Consider the following 13,607-nt stretch of genomic DNA (forward strand, 5'->3'; position numbering starts at 1 on the left):
AGCAAAAGATATTTAGATGTCTGCTTAAAGTGGTTTTCCTGGCTTAACATACATTTCTGCAGTGATTCTATGTGACTGCAGAGAGTCCAGAGGAAAGTCCTGGGGCACAAGGCACACAAACAATGTACAGACACAGCCGATGCCAAGCTGAACACTGCTGGACTTTTCTACAGACTCTTCCACCACCGATAAAGCCATGCTTTCCAACATTACTATTGTGCTAGATATATAAAGGATATTTAAGGGTATCTGTCAGTAGAATCTACCTTCGTAAGCCGTCTATATGGGCATGTAGGTCATAGGAAGCTGAATAAAATGATACCTTGATATCTGCGATCCGGTGTCTTATTCCTGAGGAATCTATGTTTTTCTTAATATGTAAATAAGCTGTTAAGATCTATGGGCCGAGCGTAGATCTACTTGAGAATCCGCCTCCAGAGATTGTTGTAAACGAAAGGGGAGTTACCAGTGTGAGACATGTAATGACTGACAGTCTGCTCGCCTGAGCTACATGTCTCACACTGGTAACACCACTTTTCATTTATAAGCAGCTCTGAAGGCAGATTCTCAGGAAGATCTATGTCCGGCCGATAGATCTTAACAACTTATTTACATATTGAGAAAAACGAAGATTTCTCTGGAATAAGACATGAGATCTCAAATATTAAGGTATCATTTTATTCAAATTTTTATGACCTGCATACCCATATAGACGGATTAGTTGGGTTAATCCTACTGACAGATTTTCTTTAAGTCCTGCCCACTGTAACAGTCAGGAAATCCTGAGAACTAGATGGGTCCACCTAATTTGGGGCAGGTTTTAAATCAGGGGTGGGGAATCTTTTTGCCGCAAAGGGCCATTTGGATATTTATACTATCCTTCGGGGGCCGCACAAACTGGGCCCACAAAGTACATCCTAACTCTGGCACTGGTGTCAGGAGGTAATCTTTCATTGCATGCCCTTCAGTAGTGAACACTGCGTGTGTGTGCTAACAGAGCAAGAAGAAATCAATCAGCTGATTGTAATCAAAACACAGCTCCCTCCCCAAGAATGCAGTCCCTGAGAATCTGCTCGGGGGCCTGATAAAAGGTCATCGAGGGCCGTAAATGGCCCTGGGGCCTGAGGTTCCTAACCCCTGTTTTAAATAAACGCATAATTTTTTGGTGTGTGGAAAAGCTCCAGATTTGCCAGAATTGTATCTGATAGTACTGGGAAAATCCCAGCAAATTAAGGACTGTTGGCAAATATGTCATTTACACACAACACACTGTATTATAACTTCTTTTTATAGAAAATTCCAAAATGGACAGTTTTAAAAAGAGCATGTCTGGAATTCGAAACCCCACTGGTGATTTAAAGTCCTAATATTTAGTGATAGGTTTTGATTACATGTACATCTTCTTGAAATGACATCTTCCTGGTCGAGTTTTCTTATCTTTTGTCATTGTCCTTTACCCTTGTTAGGTGGAGCAGATGCTGTCTGAATTCAAGCTTCATGAAGAAGACTTGCAGGTCCTTATGAGCAGAATACAGGCGGAGATGGAAAGAGGTCTTCACCTGGAGACGAACGAAGAGGCCAGTGTAAAAATGTTACCCACCTATGTGCGCTCCACACCCGATGGCTCTGGTAAGGGGCATAGAGCAATGTGATACTATACAAATAACAACCTAAAAAGTTTACACTGTAGACACCGTCAATAAAAATATTCCACACTATATGGCACTTAGGAGCGTGAACATCTCCTCTATAAATCCGCTGACTCACAATTGATATCATCTTCACCAGAGGTGTCAAACTGCATTCCTTGAGGGCCGCCAACAGGTCATGTTTTCAGGATTTCCTTGTATTGCACAGGTGATAATTTAATCACCTGCACAGAATGATTCCAGCACCTTGTGGAATGCTAAGCAAATCCTGAAAACATGACCTGTTGGCGGCCCTCGAGGAATGCAGTTTGACACCTCTGATCTTCACCCAGCCCAGACCACTATGTCAACTTCCTCTCCCTTTTCTCCTAAGACATCATGTTCTCCTCACTTCTGCAGCCATTTCCAGCATCTATAGCAATGCAAAAAAAATCATACCCTAGACCAGACCCTCAAAATTCATTTAGACACGAGAATTGACCGATAAATTAATTTAAACCTCTCACCATACCCCTAAATAAATTCACACCAAAGACTGCACACCTCAATTAATTGAGCCCATGGACCACACACGTTCAATAATATAAACCACAGGACAGACCCCCCTAGACCCCCGGACCAAACTTCACACCAGACCTTTAATTTTGTAGACCAAAAAACAGGTCTATAATTTTTTACCCCAAAGCAGATCTCAAAATTTTAAAGTCAGGTAACATGAATGTTATGAATATTTTAAATTAATATGCATAAAAAGATATTCTAGTTTTGCCAGTTTCTGATGAGGACTCAAATTATTTAGGTCCTGTCACCATCACATACAAAGGGAAGTTTCTTTAAAGAATATACAGAAGGGAATGTGTCTAAAATGGTCAGATGCCAAATTTTTGTTAAATATTTTTTTTAAGGATTCTTGGTGTTTTTGTTTTCTTAGAATTTGATGATTTTCCTTATGACCATATTTTTTGATATTTCCTGTGCTGTAGTCGTCTCATTATCATCACAGGCAGGATTACAATGATAGGTACATGTATTTATAGATAATATTCCGTCATACACAATAGGTGATTGTCACAGCTCACCTCCTCCCCTCCCTGCTCAGCGCCCTCTGCAGAACTCACAGAGCATGCCCACAACAATCTACCATAGAAGTCAGACTTGCCATAATTATGTTTTGTTTTTTTGTTTTTTTGCAGTAGATGCTCCTATTCTCCTGAATCTGGGGTTATTTTTTTCGCTTCTGCACCTCTCCATTCCTGAGATGTTTGTTTACCTCCCCTGGTCTTTTTAGCCAAGTAGGTGTGGTTGTCAACACTTCTCTATAGGAGTGTTTTTGAGGACCCTGCCTAACTGGCTAATAAGATTTCTCTACATGGAAGAGGGGACCACATTTCTGTAATGGAGAGGTGCAGGTCCAAAAGAAAATCATTGCCAGTTTCAGGAGAACATCAGCATTTACAGTAGGTAAAAAAATACATATTTTTAGCAAATAAAAGGTTTTATTTAAATAGAATTTTTTTAAAAAAATCTGGTATCAGAAATTAAAAAACAGAATAGAAAAAAATATTTTTTTTCACTGTTATTTTCCCAATAGTAAAAAAAATATGGGTGATACATTTCCTATAGTGGAATCAAATACAACAAGGAGGTCATATCCGGGTATAACCAGTGGCGATGTTCTCATCGGTCATAACACCATTTTCATGGACTTTAGCGTTCAAGAGATGATCTGATATTCTCATCATACAGCACACCTCTCGCTGGGCACAGGGTTTGTCACCAGTCTGAAAGCAAACATAGTCGTTGATCAAACAGTGGCTCAGTGCGGCTCTTCTCCCTCTGTCCTTCACCTCCTGTTCTGTCTCTCATTTCTTTTATTTATTCATGTTCAAAGTGCCTGACCGTGCAGTGGGAGGGTGTTCAGTAATGATAGGTTACATAATGTCACAGGTTGGCTGCAGTAGAAATCTGAAGCCCCCTATACACAGACAAAATCCTAGAAAAAATGTTTAAAAAAAGCAAAATGAGCATATACCCTACAGCAAATAAATAAGTAAATAGTAATCATACATGAAAATAATATAAGATACTTAGTTAACACTATTTTTATCAAAATACCATAATAGCCATCCTACCACGACAAGCTGTACCCATCGGGACGGTCCTAACCTGTCTCTAGTATTAAAACCTTACCATGTGTCAAATGACTTCAATGTGAATAAGGGCCGAGCAGGACAGGGCGAGACTGAGACACTCATCCATGGAAAGCTATACAGATGGAAACTTACACGACAATACATAGTAGATTGCTGACGGCAGAAAGTTTGTTTGGCTGATGGCCATGTCTTCCATCCCCTCCATACACAGGAGCTCTCACTTTCTCTATGAAAGCCACTGCTGAACTTCTCTGGTAGCAGATTATCTCACCAAGAAAAACTGGATCAGTAGTTCCGAAATTGGGCATGCCGGATTCTTATCCCCCTGAGTTTATCCATTTGAGAGTGAAAGTTAGGAGGCTCCCATACACATTAGCTGACCAGTAGAATCATAGAATGTTAGAGTTGGAAGGGACCTCCAGGGTCATCGTGTCCAACCCCCTGCTCAATGCAGGACTCACTAAACCATCTCAGACAGATGTCTGTCCAGCCTCTGTTTGAAGACTTCCATTGAAGGAGAATGCACCACCTCATGTGGAAGCCTGTTTCATTCATTGATCACCCTAACTGTCAAAAAGTTTTTCTAGCATCTAATCTGTATCTTCTCCCTTTCAGTTTCATTTCATTGATTCTCGTGTTTCCATGTGCAGATGAGAATAATGATGATCCCTCTACACTGTGACATCCTTTCAGATATTTGTAGACAGCTATGAAGTCTCCTCTTAGGCTTTTTTTTTGCAAGCTAAACATTCCCAGATCCTTTAACCATTCTTCATAGGACATACTTTGCAGTCCGCTCACCATCCTGGTAGCTCTTCTCTGAACGTGCTCCAGTTTTTCATTGTCTTTTTTCAAATGTGATGCTCAGAACTGGTCAAAGTATTCCAGATGAGGCCTGACAAAGGAGGAATAGAAGGGGATAATTACCTCACGTGATCAAGACTCTATGCTTCTCTTAATACATCCTAGAACTGTTTTCCTTTTTTATGCTGACTCATGTGCAGTCTGTGATCTATTAGTATACCCAAGTCCTATTCACATGTGCTGTTGCTTAATTCTATTCCTCCCATTCTGTAGATTTAATTTTTGTCTTTTTCTTGCCCAGGTGTAGAATCTTGCATTTCTCCCTGTTAAATACAGCCTAGCCTTGCATCATCTTCATATTTGATTAGTTTACCTTCAGTTTCCTTGTCTAGATCATTTATAAAAATGTTGAACCACACCAGGGCCAGGACAGAGCCTTGTGATACCTGTTGTGAATTTGCTTTTTGGCTCCCTCTAGTGGTTACTAGTGATTTGACTCTGGGTATGTCAGTCATCCCTTGTATGCTCACCTGGGCCGTTAGTTCAGGGGTGTTGCTATATAAGCTCCCTGGACCTTCAGTTCAATGCCTGGCAACGTTGTAATCAGAGCTAATCTGTTGTGCTCTTGTCTACTGATCCTGGTTCCTGCTAGATTAAGCTAAGTCTGCTTTCTTGCTTTTTGCTATTTGTTTTTGTTTGCATTTTTGTCCAGCTTGTACATAATCTGTATCCTAACCTTGCTGGAAGCTCTAGGGAGGCTGGAGTTCTCCCCCCGGGCCGTTAGACGGTTCGGGGGTTCTTGAATTTCCAGTGTGGAATTTTGATAGGGTTTTTGTTGACCATATAAGTTATCTTACTACATTCTGCTATTAGTAAGTGGGCCTCTCTTTGCTAAACCTAGTTCATCTCTGTGTTTGTCATTTCCTCTTACCTCACCGTTATTATTTGTGGGGGGCTTGTATCCAACTTTTGGGGTCTATTATCTGGAGGCAAGAGAGGTCTTTGTTTTCCTCTTCTAGGGGTAGTTAGTCCTCCGGCTGGCGCGAGACATCTAGCGACCAACGTAGGCATGTTCCCCGGCTACTTCTAGTGTTGGCGTTAGGAGTAGATATATGGTCAACCCAGTTACCACTGCCCTATGAGCTGGATTTTTGTACTTCGCAGACTTACTTGTTCCTCTGAGACCCTCGCCATTGGGGTCATAACAGTTTGCCAGGCCAGTATTAAATGTTAAATGCATTGCAGAAGCGGGATTATAAGAAAGAAAATTCTGAGTTTTTTTTTTCTTTTTCTCATTTTTTTTTTTCTTTTCCCCTTTACCTCTGAGTGGCTTGTGTTTGCTGCAGACATGAATGTCCAGACCTTGATTACAGGTGTGGACCAGCTTACTGCTCGTGTGCAGGGCATACAAGATTATGTTATCAGAAATCCTATGTCAGAACCTAAGATACCGATTCCTGAACTGTTTTCCGGAGACCGATTTAAATTTAGAAATTTCAGGAATAATTGTAAATTGTTTTTGTCCCTGAGACCCTGTTCATCTGGAGACTCCGCTCAGCAAGTGAAAATTGTTATTTCTTTTTTACGGGGCGACCCTCAGGATTGGGCCTTCTCGCTGGCGCCAGGAGATCCGGCATTGGCTGATATTGATGCGTTTTTTTCTGGCGCTCGGTTTGCTTTATGAGGAACCCAATCTTGAGATTCAGGCAGAAAAAGCCTTGCTGGCTATGTCTCAGGGCCAGGACGAGGCTGAAGTGTATTGCCAAAAATTTCGGAAATGGTCCGTGCTGACCCAGTGGAACGAGTGTGCATTGGCTGCAAATTTCAGAAATGGCCTTTCTGAAGCCATTAAGAATGTGATGGTGGGTTTTCCCATTCCCACAGGTCTGAATGATTCCATGGCCCTGGCAATTCAAATCGACCGGCGGTTGCGGGAGCGCAAAACCGCAAATTCCCTCATGGTGTTGTCTGAACAGGCACCTGATTTAATGCAATGTGATAGAATCCTGACTAGAAATGAGCGGAAAATTCATAGACGCCAGAATGGCTTGTGTTACTACTATGGTGATTCTACACATGTTATCTCAGCATGCTCTAAACGTCTTACTAGGGTTGTTAGTCCTGTCGCCATTGGTAATTTGCAACCTAAATTTATTCTATCTGTAACTTTGATTTGCTCACTGTCATCGTATCCTGTCATGGCGTTTGTAGACTCAGGTGCTGCCCTGAGTCTGATGGATCTGTCATTTGCCAAGCGCTGCGGTTTTGTTCTGGAGCCATTAGAAAATCCTATCCCTCTTAGGGGTATTGATGCTACGCCTTTGGCAAAAAATAAACCGCAGTTTTGGACACAGGTTACCATGTGCATGACTCCCGAACATCGGGAGGTGATACGTTTTCTTGTTCTGCATAAGATGCATGATTTGGTTGTTTTGGGTTTGCCATGGTTACAGACCCATAATCCAGTCTTGGACTGGAAGGCAATGTCGGTGTCAAGTTGGGGCTGCCATGGAATTCATGGAGATTCCCTGCCCTTGTCTATTGCTTCTTCTACGCCTTCGGAAGTTCCGGCGTATTTGTCTGATTATCAGGATGTCTTCAGCGAGTCTAAGTCCAGTGCACTGCCTCCTCATAGGGAATGTGACTGTGCAATAGATTTGATTCCTGGCAGTAAGTTTCCTAAGGGGAGACTGTTTAATTTGTCGGTACCTGAACATACCGCGATGCGTTCATATATCAAGGAGTCTCTTGAGAAGGGGCATATCCGTCCTTCTTCTTCCCCTCTTGGTGCGGGATTCTTTTTTGTGGCCGAAAAGGACGGATCTTTGAGGCCTTGTATTGACTATCGGCTTTTAAACAAGATCACTGTCAAATTTCAGTATCCTTTGCCGCTGTTGTCAGACTTGTTTGCCCGGATTAAAGGTGCCAAGTGGTTCACCAAGATAGACCTTCGTGGTGCGTACAACCTTGTGCGCATTAAGCAAGGCGATGAATGGAAAACCGCATTCAATACGCCCGAAGGTCATTTTGAGTACTTGGTGATGCCATTTGGGCTCTCTAATGCACCTTCAGTTTTTCAGTCCTTCATGCATGACATTTTCCGGAAGTATCTGGATAAATTTTTGATTGTTTATCTGGATGATATTCTGTTTTTTTCTGATGATTGGGACTCGCATGTGGAGCAGGTCAGGATGGTTTTTAAGATTTTGCGTGAAAATTCTTTGTTTGTTAAAGGCTCAAAGTGTCTCTTTGGTGTACAGAGGGTTCCCTTTTTGGGGTTCATTTTTTCCCCTTCTGCTGTGGAGATGGACCCAGTCAAGGTCCGAGCTATTCATGATTGGACTCAACCCTCGTCAGTTAAGAGTCTTCAGAAGTTCTTGGGTTTTGCTAACTTCTACCGTCGTTTTATCGCAAATTTTTCTAGCGTTGTTAAACCATTGACGGATATGACCAAGAAAGGCTCTGATGTAGCTAACTGGGCTCCTGCTGCCGTGGAGGCTTTCCAGGGGTTGAAACGCCGGTTTACTTCGGCGCCTGTTTTGTGCCAACCTGACACCTCACTTCCCTTTCAGGTGGAGGTGGATGCTTCGGAGATTGGGGCAGGGGCCGTTTTGTCGCAGAGAGGCCCTGGTTGCTCTACTATGAGACCTTGTGCCTTTTTCTCCAGGAAGTTTTCGCCGGCAGAGCGAAATTATGATGTGGGCAATCGGGAGTTGTTGGCCATGAAGTGGGCATTTGAGGAGTGGCGTCATTGGCTCGAGGGTGCTAAGCATCGTGTGGTGGTCTTGACTGATCACAAGAATCTGATGTATCTCGAGTCTGCTAAACGCCTGAATCCTAGACAGGCCCGCTGGTCATTGTTTTTCTCCCGTTTTGACTTTGTGGTCTCGTATTTACCAGGTTCTAAGAATGTGAAGGCCGATGCTCTGTCTAGGAGCTTTGTGCCTGATGCTCCTGGAGTCGCTGAACCTGTGGGTATTCTTAAGGAAGGAGTTATCTTGTCAGCTATTTCTCCTGATCTGCAGCGTGTTGCAGAGATTTCAGGCTGGTAGGCCTGACTCTTGTCCATCTGACAGATTGTTTGTGCCTGCTAAATGGACCAGCAGAGTCATTTCCGAGGTTCATTCCTCAGTGTTGGCAGGGCACCCGGGAATTTTTGGCACCAGAGATCTGGTGGCCAGGTCCTTTTGGTGGCCTTCCTTGTCAAGGGATGTGCGGTCATTTGTGCAGTCCTGTGGAACTTGTGCTCGAGCTAAGCCTTGCTGTTCTCGTGCCAGCGGGTTGCTCTTGCCCTTGCCTGTCCCGAAGAGACCTTGGACACACATCTCTATGGATTTCATTTCTGATCTTCCGGTGTCTCAGGGCATGTCTGTCATCTGGGTGATATGTGATCGTTTCTCCAAGATGGTCCATTTGGTTCCTTTGCCTAAGCTGCCCTCCTCTTCTGATCTGGTTCCTGTGTTCTTCCAGAACGTGGTTCGTTTGCACGGCATTCCTGAGAATATTGTGTCGGACAGAGGATCCCAGTTTGTTTCCAGGTTCTGGCGATCCTTTTGTGGTAGGATGGGCATTGATTTGTCGTTTTCGTCCGCTTTTCATCCCCAGACTAACGGACAAACGGAGCGAACTAATCAGACTCTGGAGGCTTATTTGAGGTGTTTTGTCTCTTCTGATCAGGATGATTGGGTGACCTTCTTGCCGTTGGCTGAATTTGCCCTTAATAATCGGGCTAGTTCCGCCACCTTGGTTTCGCCATTTTTCTGCAACTCTGGTTTCCATCCTCGTTTTTCCTCGGGACATGTGGAGCCTTCTGACTGTCCTGGGGTGGATTCTGTGGTGGATAGGTTGCAGCGGATCTGGAGTCATGTGGTGGACAACTTGAAGTTGTCACAGGAGAAGGCTCAGCGTTTTGCCAACCGCCGCCGCGGTGTGGGTCCCCGACTTCGCGTTGGGGATTTGGTATGGCTGTCTTCTCGATTTGTTCCTATGAAGGTCTCCTCTCCCAAATTTAAGCCTCGCTTCATTGGTCCTTACAAGATATTGGAAATCCTTAATCCTGTATCCTTTCGCCTGGATCTTCCGGTGTCGTTTGCCATTCACAACGTATTTCATAGGTCCTTGTTGCGGCGGTACGTTGTGCCTGTGGTCCCTTCTGCGGAGCCTCCTGCTCCGGTGTTGGTTGAGGGCGAGTTGGAGTACGTGGTGGAGAAGATCTTAGATTCTCGTCTCTCCAGGCGGAGGCTTCAGTACCTGGTCAAGTGGAAGGGCTATGGTCAGGAGGATAATTCCTGGGTGGTCGCCTCTGATGTGCATGCGGCCGATTTGGTTCGTGCCTTTCACGCCGCTCATTCTGATCGCCCTGGTGGTCTTGGTGAGGGTTCGGTGACCCCTCACTAAGGGGGGGGTACTGTTGTGAATTTGCTTTTTGGCTCCCTCTAGTGGTTACTAGTGATTTGACTCTGGGTATGTCAGTCATCCCTTGTATGCTCACCTGGGCCGTTAGTTCAGGGGTGTTGCTATATAAGCTCCCTGGACCTTCAGTTCAATGCCTGGCAACGTTGTAATCAGAGCTAATCTGTTGTGCTCTTGTCTACTGATCCTGGTTCCTGCTAGATTAAGCTAAGTCTGCTTTCTTGCTTTTTGCTATTTGTTTTTGTTTGCATTTTTGTCCAGCTTGTACATAATCTGTATCCTAACCTTGCTGGAAGCTCTAGGGAGGCTGGAGTTCTCCCCCCGGGCCGTTAGACGGTTCGGGGGTTCTTGAATTTCCAGTGTGGAATTTTGATAGGGTTTTAGTTGACCATATAAGTTATCTTACTACATTCTGCTATTAGTAAGTGGGCCTCTCTTTGCTAAACCTAGTTCATCTCTGTGTTTGTCATTTCCTCTTACCTCACCGTTATTATTTGTGGGGGGCTTGTATCCAACTTTTGGGGTCTATTATCTGGAGGCAAGAGAGGTCTTTGTTTTCCTCTTCTAGGGGTAGTTAGTCCTCCGGCTGGCGCGAGACATCTAGCGACCAACGTAGGCATGTTCCCCGGCTACTTCTAGTGTTGGCGTTAGGAGTAGATATATGGTCAACCCAGTTACCACTGCCCTATGAGCTGGATTTTTGTACTTCGCAGACTTACTTGTTCCTCTGAGACCCTCGCCATTGGGGTCATAACAGATACCCAGGGCCGTATTTACAGTTTCTACCGCCCTAGGCACTTTTAGTGCTGTCTCCCCCTTTGGTGAGTATAACACTATCGGCAGTGACTTTGGCAAGAATCGCTGATGTGAAAGTCGCCTTTTGCAGCAGATCTGGCAGTTTTACTGCATGTGCCATGTAACGGATCACTTACGGCAACACTGCGTTCGGCCTCATTCATTCCCTATGGGATTTGCGGCACTTGCCATGATCTGGCAAATGCGGTACCATACCTCCCAACTTTTGGAGAAGGGAAGGAGGTATAAAGTTTGCAGCGCGTGTAGTGCGCCGCGGCAAATTTTAGGCCACGCCTCTGACCACACCCATTTCACAACTAGTCACACCCATATCCATGTCCCAACCACAGCCATTTAGCACTGCTGATCACGCTGTTTCATATACAATAATTATAAACAAAAAAATATGGCCACAGTGCTCCATACTGTACAATGGCCACACATGATGCTCAATACTGTACAATGGCCACACATGATGCTCAATACTGTATAATGGCCACACATGATGCTCAATACTGTATAACGGCCACCACACATGATGCCCCATACTGTATAATGGCCACACACAGTTCTCCGTACTGTATAATGGCCACACATGATGCTCAATACTGTATAATGGCCACACATGATGCTCCATGCTGTATAATGGCCACCACACATGATGCTCCATACTGTATAATGGCCACACACAGTTCTCCATACTGTATAATGGCCACACATGATGCTCAATACTGTATAATGGCCACACATGATGCTCAATACTGTATAATGGCCACACATGATGCTCCATAGTGTATAATGGCCACACATGATGCTCCATAATGTATAATGGCCACACATGATGATACATAATGTATAATGGCCACACATAGTGCTCCATACTGTATAATGGCCACACATAGTGCACCATACTGTATAACGGCCACACACAGTTCTCCATACTGTATAATGATCCCACATGATGCTCCATACTGTATAATGGCCACACATGATGCTCCATACTGTATAATGGCCATTGGCCACACATGATGCTCCATACTGTATAACAGCCACACATGATGCTCAATACTGTATAATGGCCACACAGTTCTCCATACTGTATAATGATCCCACATGATGCTCAATACTGTATAATGACCCCCCTCCTGTATGCATGGCTCATATTCCCCCCCTGTATGCATGGCTCATATTCCCCCCCTCCTGTATGCATGGCTCATATTCCCCCTCCTCTATGCATGGCTCATATTCCCCCCCCTATATGCATGGCTCATATTTCACCCCCCTGTATGCATGGCTCATATTCCCCCCCCTGTATTCATGGCACATATTCCCCCCCCATATGCATGGCTCATATTCCCCCTCCTGTATGCATGGCTCATATTCCCCTTCCTGTATGCATGGCTCATATTCCCCCTTGTATGCATGGCTCATATTCCCCCCCTGTATGCATGGCTCATATTCCCCCCCTGTATGCATGGCTCATCTCTCCACCCACCCCCCCACTCCCATCTTGCATGGCGCAGCGTACCGTCCTCCTTCATCCCCCCTGTCCCCCCGTCCCTCATACTCACCTGTCCCTCACCGCGTGGCTGAGCCGACGTCCCTCTGGCTCTGTCCCGACTCCCGGCGCAGCACCTTCTTCCTGCGTGAGAGGTCATGTGATACCGCTCATTAAGTCCATGAATATGCGCATATTCATGACCTTAATGAGCGGTACCACGTGACCGCTCATTCAGGAATGCTGCAGAAGCCGAGAACAGGCATCGCTGGAGCAGGGTGAGTATTGTCTTCAAGGAGGGTGGGTGGAAGGCGGGCGGGTGGCCAGGGGGGGCAGGGGCATTGTCGGTCAGTAGGTGACCCAGCTTTTATTAAAAAAAAAAAAAAAGCAAACCTTGCTCAGGTGCCGCCCCCTGCATTGTCCCCGCCCTAGGCACGTGCTCTCACATGCCTAGTGGCAAATACGGCCCTGGTGATACCCCATTTGAAGCACTCTTCCAATTGGATGTGCAACCATCTATTACCAGTCTTTAAGTACACTGTCATGATCTCAATGGCAAGAGAACATAGCATAAGCATATATAGAAACTAGCTCTTGGAAGATGGGAACTGAGCTGACCATGAACTAAACCTAACGCACAACTAGCAGTGGCCGGGTAGCATGCCTACGTTGATTCTAGATGCCCAGCGCCAGCCGGAGGACTAAATAATGCTAGCAGAGGAAAATATCAGTCCTAGCTCACCTCTAGAGAAATACCCCGAAAGGAGACAGAGGCCCCCCACATGTATTGGCGGTGAGTTAAGATGAAATAACAAACGTAGTATGAAAATAGGTTTAGCAAATTTGAGGTCCACTTACTACATAGCAGAAGACAGAAAGGACACTTTCATGGTCAGCTGAAAACCCTATCAAAACACCATCCAGAAATTACTTTAAAACTCTGGCATTAACTCATAACACCAGAGTGGCAATTCCTGTTCACAAGAGCTTTCCAGACACAGTAACGAAACTACAGCTGTGAACTGGAACAAAAATGCAAAAACAAACATGGACAAGAGTCCAACTTATCTAGTAGTTGTCTAGGAGCAGGAACAAGCACAGAGAGGCTTCTGATAACATTGTTGACCGGCAAGCAACTAACAGAGCAGCAAGGTTATATAGCGACTCCCACATCTTGATGGGAACAGGTGAACAGAGAAGATGAAAACACCAGTTCAATTCCACCAGTAGCCACCGGGGGAGCCCAGAATCCAAATTCACAACAGTACCCCCCCCTCAAGGAGGGGGCACCGAACC

General features: G+C 44.9%; 1 protein-coding gene across 2 annotated transcripts in view; it reads left to right on the forward strand.

The window, feature by feature from the left end:
* Positions 1-13,607, forward strand: part of GCK (glucokinase) — a 78,787-nt gene that overhangs the window by 38,487 nt on the left and 26,693 nt on the right. For both annotated transcript variants that reach the window (XM_077262780.1, XM_077262781.1), the window contains exon 2: positions 1,467-1,629. In XM_077262780.1, coding sequence (XP_077118895.1) covers positions 1,467-1,629 — 163 coding nt within the window. The remainder of the gene's footprint in view (positions 1-1,466; positions 1,630-13,607) is intronic.

This window comes from Ranitomeya variabilis, chromosome 5 (assembly GCF_051348905.1).
Source record: "Ranitomeya variabilis isolate aRanVar5 chromosome 5, aRanVar5.hap1, whole genome shotgun sequence".
Classification (NCBI taxonomy): Eukaryota; Metazoa; Chordata; class Amphibia; order Anura; family Dendrobatidae; genus Ranitomeya; species Ranitomeya variabilis.